At 33.9% G+C, this 19,057-nt stretch overlaps 1 protein-coding gene across 2 annotated transcripts in view; it reads left to right on the top strand.

Moving 5' to 3' along the window:
• The window catches only part of ZFC3H1 (zinc finger C3H1-type containing), a 52,669-nt gene that overhangs the window by 16,147 nt on the left and 17,465 nt on the right, over positions 1–19,057 (top strand). Inside the window, exons 4-22 of one of the 2 annotated variants that reach the window (XM_059082397.2) lie at positions 531–729; positions 978–1,201; positions 2,709–2,832; positions 5,425–5,522; positions 6,813–7,022; positions 7,223–7,387; positions 8,537–8,677; positions 9,325–9,446; positions 9,837–9,986; positions 11,759–11,933; positions 12,175–12,306; positions 12,674–13,216; positions 13,302–13,411; positions 14,128–14,259; positions 14,366–14,487; positions 15,454–15,555; positions 15,760–15,879; positions 16,757–16,940; positions 18,263–18,449. In XM_059082397.2, coding sequence (XP_058938380.1) covers positions 531–729; positions 978–1,201; positions 2,709–2,832; positions 5,425–5,522; positions 6,813–7,022; positions 7,223–7,387; positions 8,537–8,677; positions 9,325–9,446; positions 9,837–9,986; positions 11,759–11,933; positions 12,175–12,306; positions 12,674–13,216; positions 13,302–13,411; positions 14,128–14,259; positions 14,366–14,487; positions 15,454–15,555; positions 15,760–15,879; positions 16,757–16,940; positions 18,263–18,449 — 3,240 coding nt within the window. The remainder of the gene's footprint in view (positions 1–530; positions 730–977; positions 1,202–2,708; positions 2,833–5,424; positions 5,523–6,812; positions 7,023–7,222; positions 7,388–8,536; positions 8,678–9,324; positions 9,447–9,836; positions 9,987–11,758; positions 11,934–12,174; positions 12,307–12,673; positions 13,217–13,301; positions 13,412–14,127; positions 14,260–14,365; positions 14,488–15,453; positions 15,556–15,759; positions 15,880–16,756; positions 16,941–18,262; positions 18,450–19,057) is intronic. The other variant, XM_059082398.2, reaches the window with a different exon arrangement.

The raw sequence follows: 19,057 nt of genomic DNA, 5'->3' as shown, positions 1-19,057 counted from the left end.
TTTTTTCTTTTAAAACTGATTTAAAGACTTATAAAATATATTTTTTTAAAAGTTTGCAAATTTGAATCTTGACATTCACTGTACCTGTTGTGTGTAGTACTTGTAAGGCTAGTAACCTCACATGATTATGGAACCACTTCGTTCTTCATTCCTTACCTCCCCTGGGTTGATTTCTCCTTGCATTCACTGCCATCAGATTTCTACTCCTGTTTGGGAGGCAGTTAAATGCCAATCTTTAACCCTTAACTTTTTTTTTTCATCATCAGTTGTACCCTCCCCTTCTAACCCTTCACACTTACATATACACACATACCCTCTACAGATTGTTCTTCTGTTTGTTTTACAGGGACTGAATTAGAGTATAGGGCTATGGTCAGTTATTCAGTTTCCTTATTTTATTTGTATTAATATTTACCATTTAAGTATTTGCCTTAAAACTAACTAATTGATCTTATAAAAGATTTGACTTGGTGATATGTTTAAAGTCAAATAATAGAGTTTTTAAATGGCAACTGTTTCTTTTTTTAAAGAAGCTTGGTGAAGATGAAGAGGAGCTATCTGAATTGCAGCTTCGTCTTTTGGCTCTTCAGTCAGCCAGTAAAAAATGGCAACAAAAAGAACAGCAGGTGATGAAAGAAAGCAAAGAAAAGCTGACTAAGACGAAAACTGTACAGCAAAAAGTTAAAACCAGTACAAAAACACATTCGGCCAAAAAAGTTAGCACTACAGGTGATCATTTCTGTTAAATTCTTTTAATTGATTTCCTATATCAGTGTGGTTTTTAGATTTTAATTCAGAAAGTTTTGAGCTGAGAATTATATCCTGACTAAAGGATAATCCTATATAAATGAACTTAGAGGAGCAGCTGTATATATGACTTAATAATGAAAAAAATTGTTAAAGCTCTTATTTTCTTTTATCTTCTAGAAAATTCTAACTCTAATAGATACTGATGTTTCTGTATTTTTTATTTAAAGCTAAACAAGCATTGAGGAAGCAGCAAACAAAGGCATGGAAGAAACTACAACAACAAAAAGAACAGGAAAGACAGAAAGAAGAGGATCAACGGAAACAAGCTGAAGAAGAAGAGAGGAGGAAAAGAGAAGAAGAAATCAGAAAAATTCGAGATCTCTCAAATCAGGAAGAGCAATACAATCGATTCATGAAATTGGTTGGTGGAAAGAGGAGATCAAGAAGTAAAGTAAGGAGTTCAAAAATACAAAATCAAAATATTACTCAAATTTAACTGTCCTTATAGTCTTATTTCATAAATTCAGTCAACTAAGAAAAAGTATTAAGTTCTTTTGTTTGATAGAGCTCATTATATAAATAACTCTTGGGAAGAAGGGAAGGTAGGTTATAATTGAGAATGAGTCATTTTTATAGTTATAGATATTAGAAATAGAAGAAATGAAAGGCTAATATAATATTATGGTTAGAAAAGCTTCCTTTTGACTTTTTTGTTATTTTCTGTTTAAGAAGAAAGTAGCATTACTGAGTTGTAGTGAGGATTTATTCTTAAAATGACTGTTCCCTATTAGTTTTACATTTTTTAGTAATGTAGAATTAGAAATGTGTCATGATTAATTGATATGGACTATTTTAAAGAAAGTTAAATTGTCATATATTAATAGTGTTAGTGCATGTGACTTTAGTTATCAAGCATTTGTGAGCCTTTATTATGTATAAGTCATTGATAATGACTGAATCATTGTCTTTTTCGTCATATAGTAATAGTGTTAGTGCATGTGACTTTATTTATCAAGCATTTGTGAGCCTTTATTAGGTATAAGTCATTGATAATGACTGAATCATTGTCTTTTATGGATGGTGTTAGGAAGTAAACTGGAGATTTAATACTGATTTAGTGCTATTAGCACTGACAAATTTCAGAATTCTGAGCTTTAATAATACACTCACGAGTGTAGTCTCATACACTCGTGAGTGTATTATTAAAGAATAGAGGGATATTAAAGAATAAGAGCTCTTTAATTGTAGGAAGTCAAGAGTTAGGTTTGCTTAAGTAAAGAATATATAAGTATTCATACTTTGAACTTCCAGAAAGCACTTTGATAGAATCTTTTTTTAGAGAAGTATTAATAATTGTATGTTACTCTTATATCCATCTGGATAGTTTTTGCTAGTTTTCAATTTGTTATAAACTGTCTCTGAGTGGAACATTGTAAGAAGTAAAAAAATAAATAAATAAATAAAAGAAAACAAAACAAACGAGCATATGACAAGAGTTTTTAGTTTTCAGTTATCATTAGTTTATTTGTAACTAAAATGTTAATGGATTATTTGGGTAATATTCTAATATAGTTTTGATTACATAAAACTTGAATTCATTTATCTGATTTCTTAGCTTACAGAGAGAGGCCTTTAGTATTTATGAGCTTGGGGTCATCTTATTTTCTAGAGGAATAGCTGATTATTTAGTGGCTCAGCTCACTCTGGGAGATTTCATCTGTATATATAGTACTTGCTAGTTTCATTTTCTGACAGTTGTAAAATGTCAACCACAGTGTTCCTGTCATGTATATTGAATTTCCCCAATCACATGTGATAGGCAGTTCTAACTGGATCATCATGATTTTTGATACTGTTCTATATAAAAGATAACTATTAATTGTTTTGTAACTTATAGCCTAAGGATAGATTAAGACAGAAAATGTTGTGAAACTAAAAAAAAAATCTTGTGTAATTAGTCTTCAGATCCTGACCTGAGACGATCCTTAGATAAGCAACCTACTGATAGTGGAGGAGGCATTTATCAATATGATAACTATGAAGAAGTTGCTATGGATACAGATAGTGAAACCAATTCTCCAGGTATGAGCTAAACCTTAAAACATTTGCATATTCACAATTATTAAGTAGAAAATCATCACAAGCTACCCAAAACCTTGAAAGAAATGTGTAATGAAAGTGAGATTTGCTGGTGGGTTGTACAACCATAGACATTATTAGGTGTTATAAATACTTCAAGAGCAAACCTCAAATGTGTACTATTAACCTTTATTTCTAAGTATTTCTTTCTATATAGCATTTTAATAAGAAGGCAGTGTTCTACTGTTAACTATGTGATCTAAAAAGTGAAGATTGTGGGAAAGGTGAGAACACTGTTTTAAAAAACAAATAAACAGGGGCTTCCCTGGTGGCGCAGCGGTTGAGAGTCCGCCTGCCGATGCAGGGGACACGGGTTCGTGCCCTGGTCCGGGGGGATCCCACGTGCCGCGGAGCGGCTGGGCCCGTGGGCCACGGCCGCTGAGCCTGTGCGTCCAGAGCCTGTGCTCCGTGGCGGGAGAGGCCACAGCAGTGAGAGGCCCGCGTACCGCAAAAAAACAAAAACAAACAAACAAAAAAAACCAAAAAAACAAAAAAACCACAAATAAACAGATCTTTGCTTTCTTAAGTATCTTTGTATCTAAGGCATTCTTCGCTTTAGTTAAAAAAGCAGGGGGGATCTTTCTTGGTTTTAGGCTCCTTAGGCCTCCTTCCACTGATGATACTCTGTAGGAATAAGGAGATAGAAAGTGAAACTAGTGGTGTTTTAGGATTAGCTGGTTAGAACTGTTAGGGCTGTACCTCAGTTAGATTGCACATTTTAGGGTATGACCATCCTTGTGGGCCAGAGGCTCACTTTAGTTGATATTCAGTGGTGATCAGCTGTGAGAGACCTGTTCTCTTACTAATTAACACACATAAGACTGAGGCAGACAACCAAATGCAGTTGGTGTTCTAGGAACTAGAATACTTACCTGCAAGGCCACATGATCAGTGTTTTCTTCCAGTGGTCATATTATGAGACCAAAATAAACTAGAATTCTACTTTAGTGTTCCTAGAGAGAAGGCAAAATCTGTATGATTTGGTAATGTTAATAAAAGTGCTCCTTTTCAGGTTACTATGTTTCGGTTCATATTTAATAATCTTTTTTTTTTTTGGTTGCGGTACGCGGGCCTCTCACTGTGGCCTCTCCTGTTGCAGAGCACAGGCTCAGCGGCCATGGCTCACGGGCCTAGCTGCTCCGCGGCATGTGGGATCTTCCCAGACCGGGGCACGAACCCGTGTCCCCTGCATCGGCAGGCGGACTCTCAACCACTGCACCACCAGGGAAGCCCAATAATCTTATATTTTGATTTCATAGTTTAATTCTCTTTGGTCAGTCTTTAATTTTCATATTTCCAGGTTCTTGGAGATGATTCATTGTAGTTCCCAAGTATTGACAATATTATTATTACTCTTCGTATAAAATAATTTTATGATCTACCTTCTTAAAAGAATTTTGTAAAAATTTATTATACAGAGAATGTACTCTACTCAGTTTTGTAAATTTTAACTTTTTGCCATATTCATTACAAATATTTCCATTTTTAAGAAGTAAAGTGTTCTAAAGGTCAGTGTATAGTCAAATGGCATCATTTGGGCCACAAGTCAACCCCATGTAAAGCATGTGCTTAATATCCATATTGACTTGAGAGACAACGGGGGCAAAGAAGAAATGTTAGTTTTCCCTAAGGTTGTATGGTTATTGAGTAGCAAGAGTAGTCTTTGAATCTGCCAGATTTCAGTGAGTCTAAAGAAACCACTGACAGTAAAATGTGCAATTATCAATATTTTTCGGTGCTGCCAAGGAAGAAATGCTAACAGTTTAACTGAGATGCATCAGTAACTATTTCAGAATTATTATTAATTAATTAATTTATTTATTTGGCTGTGTCGGGTCTTAGTTGTGGCATGTGGGATCTTCTAGTTGTGGCATGCAAACTCTTAGTTGTGGCATGTGGGATCTAGTTCCCTGACCAGGGATCAAACCCAGGCCCCCTGCATTGGGAGTCTTAGCTGCTGGACCACCAGCGAAGTCCCCAGAATTATTAAAATGTGAAAAAGTGTACACTTTAATAATTAAATACAATGGGTAATTCTTTTCATTTCTGGTCCTGTTTGCTTTCTATCCAATTTAAATAGTCCATTTCTTCACTTTTCTCAACATGAAGGGAGGACTGGAGTCACCACATCACTGTTTTCCTTTGGTTAGGACACTTTGGCAGATTCAGGGGAATTTTTTGTTTTATTATTTCTTAAAAAGTATGTTTATCACCCCCCCCCCTCCAAAAAAGTGTGTTTCTAGCCTTTCCTGCTCTATTCCCTGTTACCACCACTAGGTGAAAAGTAGAACAAAGTAGAGAGTTTTGAGGGACTAAATATCAGCTTAAGTGGATGGCTGATTTTGTAATGATATAAAGACAGTTTTAAATAGGTAGAGGTGGTCTCATGGAGGTTAAATATTTTATTGGAGATTAATAAAATCTCACTTGTACTCTACTTAGATGCAATTGTATTTCTTCAAAAATATCACAAATTTAATTTATTCCAGTTGAAATATATATATGATTAAACTCTTGTAAAAATTTTTTTTACAGCTCCTTCACCAGTGCAACCACCATTCTTTTCTGAATGTTCATTGGGATATTTTTCTCCAGCACCGTCTGTTTCTTTGCCTCCACCACCTCAGGTTTCTGTAAGTGAGAATTGATATGATTTCTACGAAAATTTTGTGGCCTAATGTCTTTTCTAATTTGTTTTGAAAAGCTGGCCTGTAATTAATTGTTAGATTTGAAGAGAGTGTAAAATCAAAATTGCTTATCAGAATTAATAGCTATGAAATCTATGGAATAAACAGTTGATTAGTTATTGGCAGGCTAGCCATGTGGTAGATTATTTTCATAGCTAATTTTTAATCTCATGTTGACTTTCTTTCAGTACTTAGTATGTTTCCTTCTTTCTTCTCTTTGTTCCTCAGAAAATATATTCCGAAGCAGAGTAAGAATTATCTATTGTTTTGGACTTTTTTAGGGGGAATTGGGATTTAAGTGCATTAAGGTGCTTCTAGAAACTTTTTTCCTTTCTCCTCTTTTGATTAGTTACTTTTAATTTGAAAATTCAGTAAAAGAAAAGCATTGTCTATGCAAGTTAATTTCTTTTCCCTACCTTTTGAAAGGACTGCCAGTCCCCTGTGAAAAAAAAGGGAAGAAAAAAAAAGGAAGTGGGGGATCACAAAGTAAAATTTCTGAAGTTATTTCACATGAGACAACCTAGAGGTCACACTAGATCTCTCTCTTAATAGATTAGTGGGGACCTTGCCATTTCACAGTTCCTAGGTAGATATCTGGTGTCCTCCTAGGAAGTTGAAGATGAGGGGAATATTAGAGCAGAGAGTGAGAAAGAAACATTTTTTCTTTCTTCCTTGAATTGTTTTATATGCCAAGGGAAATACTGGAAGGTCTTTGAAGCAAAAATATGTGCAAATTCAGGGATTTGGGTAAAATTGTCTTTATAGGTAATCTCGAAGAAGCCATTTCACAAGGATTTTATGAGGGTAGTGGTGACTCTTCTTTACAATTAATTCTTGAGATACTCTAGACTACTCCCACCCAGAATCCCTTTGGTTCCTAAGTTTTGATTTTTACTTAAGTGTAGTATGTATCTGATTTTTTGTTATCTGTTTGTTTTCAGGTAATTATCCAGGGAGATAGACACTGTAAAGTTTGATTTCTCTATCTTGAAGTTTATAAATTAAATGTTTCAAATATTGTTGATTTTTATATTTTTGTAAAAATTATACTTTTTCATGGCTGAATATTGAATTTGGTTAGTTTTGAGATTTTCAGTATTCTTAGTTCACTTATGCTTACAGTAAAGTAATAACCTGTTTACCTTTTTCTAATTTAATGTTACTCTAAAGATAAACACTTGGAATGGGTAAAATTTGCATAGTAATTATTATTTCTTCTTTTTTAAAAACAACTAGTCAATACCACCTTTGAGCCAGCCTTATGTGGAAGGCTTGTGTGTTTCTCTTGAACCTCTACCTCCTCTACCACCTTTACCACCTCTTCCACCTGAAGATCCAGAACAGCCTCCAAAACCACCTTTTGCAGATGAGGAAGAAGAGGAAGAAATGCTGCTTCGAGAAGAGCTACTTAAATCTCTAGCGAATAAAAGAGCTTTCAAGCCAGAGGTAATTTCGGTACCTGAACCTCTAGGTGGTGCTATTGAGCTTAGTTTTAGGTAGCCCTAGTTTTCTCTGCTAGTTTGAGATTCATTGGGCTTTTCAGTAAAGTGGGGATAAGTCTGATACTACTTTGCTCAAGACCTTTAAAGGCGACAGAAATTTCTTTTCATTTAAAATTGCTTCATATCTGTCTCTTTCTTCTTTAGGAAACATCCAGTAATAGTGACCCTCCTTCACCTACAGTTCTGAACAATTCACAGCCTGTGCCAAGAAGCAATCTATCGATAGTCAGTATTAATACAGTATCTCAGCCTAGGATACAGAATCCAAAGTTTCACAGAGGACCTCGTCTTCCACGAACTGTGATCTCGGTAAAAACAAACAAAATAATTAGTCTTATTGTTATTTAAACAGATTGTGAGAAATTTGTCTGCAGTTTTGCTATCCTATTCCCTAACTCCTAGTTTATTATATACAAACATATATGTATTATTTTTTATTTATTAATAGTGAAATGGGGGCAGCTTCTTCACTTGAAAACTGGTAGAGTTCATGATAATATTTTTTGGGAAGCATTATTTTCCTCATAGTGGTATTTTTTGCCATGTCCTCAGTTTTTGTTCCATATAAATTGGTCCGTTTAGATATTCTGTCTAGTCAGTTTTAGCAAATTATATATATTTTTTATTTCTTCCATCTTTGCTCATAATTTTTCAATTAATGGCTATACTATAATGGAAGAACTTATGATGTTTTTCAGTGTTTATTAAGGAGATTGAAATGACAATTTATTTCTACCTTGTTTTCTAATGGCTTTAAAGTAAAATAAATGGAGCAAAGCCAAGTTGAAATCTTGCCTCTGTTAGGTAAAATTATCCTCCATATATAAGCACAAAAGCCAAAAACTTTTGTTAATAATGTAGAATTATTAATTTTTTCTTTGGCTTTAAAAGGTTAATTTAGATTGCATTATGGTTTTTTATAGAAAGTTGGAGAAAATAAGACTTAATGAAGAAAATGATGATAGTAGTATCTAGAAAGACTGACAATATAATCAATAGAATATTTTTATGTTTTTGGATATAACCAGTATCTGTGGAATGGGACAAAATAAGTCAATTAATACAATATAAACAGGAGGAACCATAGACTGTCTGCTTGAAACCCATTATTTTTATGAATTTAAATTCATACAGATAAAGTGACTTGTTCAAGGTCATGAAGCTAATTGTGGTAGAGCCAAGAAAAGGATAGAGATACTTTTTTTTTTTTTCTTTTGTGGTATGCGGGCCTCTCACTGCTGTGGCCTCTCCCGTTGCGGAGCACAGGCTACGGACGCACAGGCCCAGCGACCATGGCTCACAGGCCCAGCCGCTCCGCGGCACGTGGGATCTTCCCGGACCGGGACACGAACCCGTGTCCCCTGCATGGGCAGGCGGGCTCTCAACCACTGCGCCACCAGGGAAGCCCGGATAGAGATACTTTTGTCATCAAGAGTAACAAATATATTGTCTTTGCAGCTTCCAAAGCATAAATCAGTGGTTGTAACCCTAAATGATTCCGATGATAGTGAATCTGATGGAGAGGCATCCAAGTCAACCAATAATAGTGTTTTTGGTGGATTGGAGTCCATGATTAAAGAAGCAAGACGAACTGCTGAGGTAAGTGCAGTAATGAAAGATGAAAAGAAGATTTATTGACAATCATTAAAGTTTGTTTTTCCTGGAAATTTAGACCTTAAAGGTTTAGATTTTTAATATATCAAATTATGGAAATATAAATAAGAATTACGGAAATTATAAATAATAGAAATAAGTATTTGTATTATTAGGAGTTTATATAATGAAGCATGTATAAATTTAGATAGGTTTAACTATTAAAAAACCCCTTTTATTTTTATTCCCAGTTGACTGTCCCTTTTTTCAAAATAGTAAAATTTTGTGGATAGTTGTCCTCTGTACTAAGGAAATTTATTGTTTTGGAATTTTGTTATATTACCAGAAAATAGTTTTTTTATCAAAGTGTATCACCTAAATACAACTTTTATCCCTATTCCTAATTGCAACAGTTGCTTAGATATGAAGTAGTTCAGTTATTTTCAAACCATAAGTCTTGACTACTTACTGGGATTGTACAATTAATTTGGTGGTTAACGGCCAGCATTGTGTTGTTTTAAACGGAATAGAAAATAATGATGAAGATATTTATTTATTTCTAAATATATAAATGTGCACTGGATAATGTAAAATATAGATCTTAGTGTGGGATTATAAAAGCTTTGATTTGGTTGACTTCAAATGTTTTCTAGCAAGCTTCAAAACCGAAAGTACCTCCAAAATCTGAAAAAGAAAATGATCCCATGCGAACACCTGAAGCTTTGCCTGAAGAAAAGAAGATTGAATATAGATTGTTAAAGGAAGAGATTGCCAAGTAAGTGGCATTTTATGTAATTAGCTTTAATCTGTATACAGTTTATTGGCATTGGGAAATGAAGATGATGATTTTTATCCAAGATGAAGAGTTAATGTTTTTAGAACTTGCACAGGAGGGGGAGCCAGATGATCATCTATAAGCTTGAAGGCAGTGATGCACCGAGGTATAAACAGCTTAGAAAAAGATAAAAACTGTTACAAAGGAGAACTACACTATCAGCTTTGAATGCCAACTTGGGTCATGCATATTGGTCATCATTGTTATTAGTCAATATGTTAGTCACTTAGTTAATATTTTTACTTTATTTTATGAAATAGAATACATCTTTAAAAAATAATTTCAGTTTATCTCTTGGTATAATTTATTAATCTTTATTGATTATTTTAGTCGTGAGAAACAGCGTTTGATTAAATCAGATCAGCTGAAGACAAGTTCATCATCCCCAGCAAACTCTGATGTAGAAATTGATGGGATTGGCAGGATAGCAATGGTTACTAAGCAGGTTACAGATGCAGAAGCAAAACTTAAAAAACATAGGTGAGTCTCATTATCTGATTAAATACTGCATGTATCTAAGTGTTCCTATATTAGAGGGATATATTTTTGTGGTGTATGTCAATAATAAGTATACTGTGTGATTACTAATTCTTTCATACTTGATAGGCCTAGAGAAGGCTATCATTTTGTTGAATTGTACATTTACGTGAAGTAATAGTATTAATGTTTAAAAATATCAAGACTTCAAAAGAAAGTTTTCCCCTTCAGATTTATGTATGGCTTAAACCTCTGGCATGTTTTTTAAAGACCTTTATTGGAAGCACATTTTTATTGTTAAAATTGGTAGATTTGATTGTTGGAAATAGTCATTACTTAGTCTGTTCAGTAAGACACATGGTTAAATATTGTGTTATTACAAAAACTATGATATGCAGTAACATTAAGATATACCCTGATAATAGAGATCTAAAAAATGTTACTCATAGATGAAATATTGTGGTGACCATAAATCTCCAAAATTATCAACGAGAAATGGTACTGTGTATGTTTTAAAAGAAATTAAAATAAATTCATTTAGATTCCATTTCTTTAATAACTTTTATAACAAATGAAAAGATTTTAAAAAATTCTTTGTCTTTCTATTCCCCATTCTCTTTATCACATATTCTCTGTTTTTATGATTCATTCTAGATGTCATGTGTTGTGACTGTTTGAAATGCGGTATCTTTCTGGGAAAGATGCTTCATTTTTTTTTATCATAATATTCAGTAGTTGAAAAGATGAAAATCTGTATCTGTAAATTTGTCTTTTTGTCCTGATTTTTACTTCTCAGTTCCAGACTTTACATCTGTCTATTATTTAAAAATTAGACTTCTTTTTCTCTCCTTTGCTTTACTTTAGAAAAAATGAGTTAGAGGTTTGTAAATTAATTAAATGTTCTTGATTATGTTTATTAGATGTTTATTTGTGTGTTTATTAGGAGCATTATAAATGAAACTAAACAGCGATTTTCTGTCTTAAGTCCTCATTTTTCTTTTTTTATTTGAGGTTTTTTAAATGTTTTTAATTGTTGGGGGGGATGTTGGGTCTTCGTTGCTGCACGCGGGCTTTCTTTAGTTGTGGTGAGCGGGGCTACTCTTCATTGTGGCATGTGGGCTTCAGTAGTTGTGGCGCGTGGGCTTCAGTAGTTGCGGCGCACGGGCTTTAGTAGTTGTGGCTCGTGGGCTCTATAGCGCAGGCTCGGTAGTTGTGGTGCACGGGCTTGGTTGCTTCACGGCTTTTGGGATCTTCCTGGACCAGAGCTTGAACCTGTGACCCCTGCATTGGCAGGTGGATTCTTAACCACTGCACCACCAGGGAAGCCCTCTTAAGTCCTCATTTTTCAGGAGTTATTTAGGGCTACATTGAAATTTACTATTAATAGCTTTTCAACTGTAATTCACATTACTCAGATGCATGTGGTTTTTTTTTTTAAAGATCAGACCCAGGGAATTCTCTGGTGGTCCATTGGTTAGGACTCTGCGCTTTCATTGCTGAGGGCCTGGGTTCAGTATCTGGTCAGGGAACTAAGATCCCACAAGCTGCGTGGTGCTGCCAAAAAAAAAAAAAAAAAGGCAACCAACCCATATTTGCTTTTATAAAATGTAACAGTGTCTATCTGAATACTTACTTTATTCTTCTAAATATTCACCTCTGTGTATCATAAACATATTTTTAAAAATGAGCTATTAGTTTGTAAGTTTTTTATTCTGATGGTATCAGTCCACTAGTTTAGAAAAATGTTCATAAGACTTTTGTTATTTCCCAATTAGGATTCTCTTGATGAAAGATGAATCTGTTTTAAAGAATCTAGTACAGCAAGAAGCTAAGAAGAAAGAATCTGTTCGAAATGCTGAAACAAAAATTACAAAACTTACAGAGCAGCTTCAGGCAACAGAGAAAATTCTCAATGTCAACAGAATGTTTTTGAAGAAGCTTCAGGAACAAGTAATGTTCTTTTCTTAAATTCAAATATTGTAGTCCCATGTTTACTACACATTTTTATGGGCCAAATTTTTAATAAAACCATAAACCAAAGCCATCAAAATGTGTAACCTATACATTGTTCTCCATTGAGATGTAATATTAGCATATTTTTAATTTTCAGTTGCATACCCTAAAGAAATTATGTTTAAGAAGGTATTTCCTCTCCTAAGATTTACATATTCAGAATTACCCTATATTTCAGATTCACAAAGTTCAACAACGTGTTACAGTTAAGAAAGCTTTGACTCTGAAGTATGGAGAAGAACTTGCTCGTGCAAAAGCAGTGGCTAGTAAAGAAATAGGAAAACGTAAACTGGAACAAGATCGCCTTGGAGTAAGTTGTTTGTAGAAATATTTAATGTTTGAAAAGGAGAAGGTTTTAATTATTCTTTTGAGGGTAAGAGATGCATAAAAAGTTCAAGCTTTTCCCTGCAGATTCAAAGAGAATAAGATTAAAGTTTTGTTTTTAAATGGCACCCACATATTTGGAAACTTATTTTTTAAATTTATTTTGACTTTTTTTGTTTGTTTTTTGTACCTCATAGATTAGCAAATCTGTTGGAGTCTTTTGTAAAACTTTTATTCTCGTTATTGACTTAGTTTTATAATGTTGGCATTGTATTGTAGGGATAGCACAATTATCTTACCAAAAATTGTTTATAAGGTCATAGCAGTATAAAATATATCATTTTTCCCCCCAGCCTAACAAAATGATGAGACTGGACAATTCTCCAATATCAAGTCCAAGAAAGCATTCAGCAGAACTAATTGCTATGGAAAAAAGACGATTGCAAAAGCTAGAATATGAATATGCCCTGAAAATTCAGAAACTAAAAGAAGCCAGGGCACTTAAAGCAAAGGAACAGCAAAATATTGGTCCACTTGTGGAAGAGGAACCTGAATTTTCTTTGCCTCAACCCTCACTTCACGATCTGACTCAAGATAAATTAAGTCTGGACACTGAGGAAAATGATGTTGATGATGAGATTTTGTCTGGGTCAAACAGAGAAAGAAGAAGATCCTTCTTAGAATCCAATTCTTTTACTAAACCTAACCTTAAGCACACTGATACACCTAACAAAGAATGTATAAACAAACCTACTAAGAATACAGTAGAAAAACCAGAACTTTTTCTAGGGTTAAAAATTGGTGAATTGCAGAAATTATATTCAAAAGCTGATAGCTTAAAACAACTGATTTTAAAAACTACCACAGGCATTACAGACAAGGTTTTGCATGGTCAGGTAACTGAACATTTCATATTCTTTATAAAATCTAGAATTCACCCCAGCCTTTATTACCATATGAAATTTCTCTTTTCTTTTGCAGGAGATTTCTGTGGATGTGGATTTCGTGACAGGACAGAGTAAAACAACAGAAGTGAAGCCATGTCCGTTTAGACCCTACCATAGTCCCCTTCTAGTTTTTAAGTCTTACAGGTATAGAAGAAAGATTCAGTAAACTTGAGGTTCAGGATTGCTCCTTGTTCTTAATGATATCTTAATCTAGAATGTGTGATGACCATGAAAAAAAATTGAATCATGGCTGCTCAGAAATGAACTTGTCCTTTTAGGGAATATAAAAATTTAAGTGCCTTGTTATACTTGAACCAAACAGGAAGTAAGATTTAACTCACACTTGGGTTTACTAATTCTTATCAAATCCTAATTTCTGGCTACTGGTGAAATTGTGGAGAATTCTGAATTACTATATCTGTTAAGGATAAGACTGTTAAGACTCTTTAGAAGCTGTGAGACTATTAAATTGGTATGATTTACTCATAAAATCGTACAACACCTACCAGGTAGTATAGACTTTTTCTCTAGTTTTTTGGTTGGCTGGTAATGTGTGGAAGAAATACCAGTGTTATACAGCATTTTATTATGTGGTAGGAAAACACTACATTTAGAATACAGGATATTTTTGTTCTTTTTTTTCTATTTCAGATATTTTATGTCTGGGTATAAAAGTAGTTTGCCCCTATGACTTGATATTCTGGTTGTTTTCTAGAGTTAATTTTGGTATTAAGTAATTAGATAAATAGTAAGCTCAAAGTATAGAAACTTTAATTGAGAAAGAAAAAATGAAAAAATTTAAAAATTTCTGAGGAATGTTTATGGAGCATCGTAATGTGCCTCTCTACCTCTTTTCTTAGATTTAGTCCATACTATCGAACCAAGGAAAAACTTCCCCTAAGCTCAGTATCATATAGTAATATGATCGAACCAGATCAGTGTTTCTGCCGTTTCGATTTAACAGGAACATGTAATGATGATGATTGTCAGTGGTGAGTAGTTTTTATTTGTTAACATTTTATAATTTAAAAGGCAGTCTTGGTTATGTAGCTTTGATATATACATGATTATCTTTTCTGTGTTGTTATTTTATTTTAGGCAGCATACACAAGACTATACGCTTAGCCGAAAACAGCTATTCCAGGACATTCTGTCATATAATCTGTCTTTGATTGGTTGTTCAGAGACAAGCACTGATGAAGAAATTGCTGCTGCAGCAGGTTTTAAAGACCTCTTATTTCCCAAGTGAAAATTGAATTTAGGCAATTTAAAAGTTTTATATTCAGTTGTTGACATCTTTAAATAGCCATAATAATTCAATACATTCATCTATGACACTTTATCTGGATCTGCTCTGTCCAGTACAGTAGTCACTAACCATGTGTTGCTATTTAAATCTAAGTTAATTAAAATAAAAATTTGCTTCCTCAGTCACACTAGCCACATTTCAGGTGCTCAGTAGGCACTATTGAGCTCAGTGTTGGTAAGTGGTTACCAGTAAGACAGTGCAGATGTAAGACATATCCATTATTGCAGACAGTTCTTTTGATGGCGGTCATCTAAATATTTCACTTTATTTAGAAGAATATGTTTTAACATAGTATAGATATATTACCAATGATTTTAAAATAGACCCTATTTTTATTTACTATTTTCAAAAATAGAGGGGGATTAGAAGTTGAGGTGACTACAGTTTCAGATTCTACAATGAAATATAAAAGGACTTTATACACTTTGACACTGTAGAAAGCCTAGATTACTGCCAGACATTGTGAATAAATGTTAAGCTTTTCCCCAGATTTAGTGCCAAATATTAAACCTTAAACTACAAGTCTTTTCCAAGTAGGAGAATTAGTGTTTGTTAAATTCAGTATTATCACAACTCAGAGTGATTGTAACATCACTGAATCTATTCAGTCATTCCTAATTAGGGACTTTAATTTTCACTTGCTTAGGTTGTTTTAGGAAATACTTTTTTTCAGTCCAAATTGGGGTGCATGATATGGTAGGATTTGCTGTAGTAGTTAAGATAATGTGTAGACCCTGCCCTTTAGAAGGGCATAGGTGTTTTTGACTAGTACCTTTAATTTTTAAACTATTCTTTACTTCATACTCTGTAATTAGCCTCATCTCTGTAATCCATGGTTTTTATACTTTTTATGAAGATAGCATGGCTCTAATTTCAGAAAAATATGTTGAGAAACTTTTTGGAGTAAACAAAGATCGAATGTCAATGGACCAGATGGCTGTTCTCCTTGTGAGCAATATCAATGAAAGTAAAGGCCATAGTGAGTATGTGTATTTTTCTCTCGCACAAAAGGACCTTAGAGTTTATGAGAACAAATTTTTTGGCATTATGTAAAAATATATATATATCATGTCTGAGTAACATGATAGAATAAATTTAGCTCTTTTTGAGTACTATTTGGGTATCCTTCACAACTATAAAAGACTAGTTCTGTTAACCAGCAGTCTTCTCCTGTCTACTTTAGCACCTCCATTTACAACCTACAAAGATAAAAGAAAGTGGAAGCCAAAGTTTTGGAGAAAACCTATTTCAGAGAATAATTTCAGCAGTGATGAGGAACAGTCTACAGGACCTATTAAGTATGGTAAGAAGTAATTTAAGATCCAGAATCATTAAATTGTGGTGTTACACTTTGCTAACACTTTGCTAATCTTTTGGTGTAATCTACTAGCCTTTTAAAAGTTTCTGTTTTTAAAAAAGTGATGCTGCTTGGCATTTAAGGCAGTTAGTTCTTGGGTACAGGATGTTTTGTTTTCATGACCCCTGCCCAGTAAATGCATGGATCACCCTTTAGTAAATGTGACAACTTTAAATATTACTTGAGTGGAGAGAGGGGAGCAGTGCTGTTCCCATTTGAGAACTACTGCCTGGCCTGTGTCCTTCTTGAGAGCAGGAGTTCTGTTTTGTTTTATCTTTGAGTCTGTGTTTTCTGACATGCAGTAGGCTCACAGAATGAATGAATTAAATGAGTGAACAAAGTAATGTATAAATGAGTGCGTTATTGTCGAGTACATCTTACATTATATTCTCAAGTTTGCATAATTTAATTGCCTACTATTTGTGTATTAGCAAATATGCTCTCCTGTACTTATTTACATTAACACTTTTCTCTAATTTAGATGTAGTGGAATATGGAATAAATCATCTTCATAAATTATTATAACTTTCTCTTAAAACTTAATGAATGTGATTATCAGTTGATGTCATTTACGCTTAGAGAGGTCATACTTCTGGTTTGCCCAGCACAGTCCTAGTTTATACCTGTCATCCTGGTGTAATTTTTATTAACATCCCTTTTTTCTCTTAGAAGTGTCCTGGTTTGGACAATAAACTATATGATTGCTCTACCTTAAAGCTATGAGCTTTAGATTTTTAGATTATTTTAAAGATAAGACCAATCGTTTTTTCTTGGGTTTGTGGATTTAGAGAAATTGTGAAGCTAATAGTGCTTTTTCTTATAGCCTTCCAGCCAGAGAACCGAATAAATGTTCCAGCTTTGGATACAGTTGTCACTCCAGATGATGTCAGATACTTTACAAATGAGACTGATGACATTGCTAATTTAGAAGCAAGTGTGCTTGAAAATCCTTCTCATGTACAACTTTGGCTCAAGCTTGCATACAAGTACTTGAATCAAAATGAGGGGTACGTCCCCTTCTATCTTTGTGTAAACTGTTGCACATTTATATTTTTATGTTTGAAGTTTATTTCATCTCTGGTAATCAGGTTTCCTTTCTACTATCAATGGAGTCTGTTTTTTGACAAAGACAAAAGTACTTAATTGTTTAAAAGCTATTAGAAAAAGTTTAAGATTAGATCTTGAGTTATGTGCATGGCTTAGTGTGTAGGTAATAAATTAGCTACAGTTTTTAACTTAAGTAGGCTCTTATTTCAAAGTAATGTCAGTTAAAACAGTAAATTCAGAGTGGTCCAAGAATTAATCATTGGGTTTTTTAATAAGTCAGGTAGTCATGGTCTCAATAAAATAGTGATAAAGTCACAGTGGAACAGGTTAAATTTTATGTTAATTTTAATTTGGAGATTTAAAACTTGTCTAAGAACCTCTAAATTCTGGTGAATTGACTTTTTTCTGTGTGTGGTGTTATGTATATTCAAATAAGATAAATAGTAATTTATCTCAAAAATGACAGCTCCTATTACATAATTGTGTTTTTTGACTCCTACTTGTTGATAAGATTGCCAGGAATAATCTCTTATTACCAGGAGTAATATATATTACGGTAATTTTAGAATTACAATAGTCAGGTTTTTTTTTTTTAAAACAGGCTGCTCTGTCTTAAAACTTGGTATAAAAACTTTTTTAAGGTAGCACTGCAGAATGCTAATACATCACATATACCTGAATATGGTGCTTATTTAACTTGCCTTGTGTGTCATTTTCATGTTAATAGGGTAAGTTACAGTGTTTTATTTTCTGACTCATTTACTGAGTGAAGGCCAAAAAACTGTACATTATTTTATGAATAGGATCATAAGAGACAGTTTTCTTCTCCAAGAGATAGCAAGCCCTTGACTGTTGAAAAGAACTATTATATTGAAAGCTTTGATTATTTTGTGCTGGTAGTAGCTGGCCTTGATGGAGAATTGTTTAACTTTTCCCATTCCCAGACCAGTGTAAATCATAAAAGGTATTGCTGAATATGGATATAAAGCACATTTGAAGTTGATAATCTAGTGGTTTTATAACACTGTGTTTTTATCTGGTAAATGCACATTGAACATCCACTTAAAAGGGAATTGTTGGGTCAGTGGGAAATCGGGACCTGTTTTAGATGGATGTGATTTAAAATCTTAATCTACCTCCCTTTGTCATTGGTGATTCTAGCTTCTTGGTAGGTTCTAATAGAAAATGGAATTTAAAAGTTGATGTATTAGAACTAAACTGATTTTAAAAGTATTTTCAAACGTTAAAAAAAATGGTCCTGCTTTTTCTTTCAAACATGTAGGCTATGTTCTGAGTCCTTGGATTCTGCTTTAAATGTTCTGGCTCGAGCTTTGGAAAACAACAAAGACAATCCAGAAATTTGGTGTCATTACCTCAGATTGTTCTCAAAAAGAGGAACCAAGGAGGAGGTGCAGGAAATGTGTGAAACAGCTGTTGAATATGCTCCTGATTATCAAAGTTTTTGGACTGTGAGTAGAAAAGATAAATTTGTGTGTATGTGTGTTATCAATAATTCTTTAGTTCATCTTAAATATTGATGTGTAGGTTAATAGATCATATGTTTTGTCTGCATACAGATACAATAATAACCTTACTTTCACTGTCCAGCAACCCCAAAACCACTTCTCTGGATCAGGATTAATTTAGACTAAACAAGACAGTATTTCGTGAAGAGGTGATTTTTGTTGTTGTTGTTTACTTTATTGGTAATGAGGAAACATAAACATTTTAAAACATTTTATACTAACCTATTCTTAAGCAGTTTTGGTTTGGGCAAAGTTAAATGAATTTTTTGCTAAACACCTGAAAGTAATTTAAATTTTTTTTTTTTGCGGTACGTGGGCCTGTCACTGTTGTGGCCTCTCCCGCTGCGGAGCACAGGCTCCGGACGCGCAGGCTCAGCGGCCATGGCTCATGGGCCCAGCCGCTCCGCAGCACGTGGGATCTTCCCGGACCGGGGCACGAACCCGTGTCCCCTGCATCGGCAGGCGGACTCTCAACCACTGCGCCACCAGGGAAGCCCTAAAGAAAATTTTTTTATGCTTATATAACATTTTCATGAAAGCCAGGAAATAAT

The sequence above is a fragment of the Kogia breviceps genome, chromosome 12, assembly GCF_026419965.1.
Source record: "Kogia breviceps isolate mKogBre1 chromosome 12, mKogBre1 haplotype 1, whole genome shotgun sequence".
Taxonomy (NCBI): Eukaryota; Metazoa; Chordata; class Mammalia; order Artiodactyla; family Physeteridae; genus Kogia; species Kogia breviceps.
The sequence above is the reverse complement of the archived record's forward strand: the minus strand, read 5'-3'. Positions and strand labels throughout refer to the sequence as shown.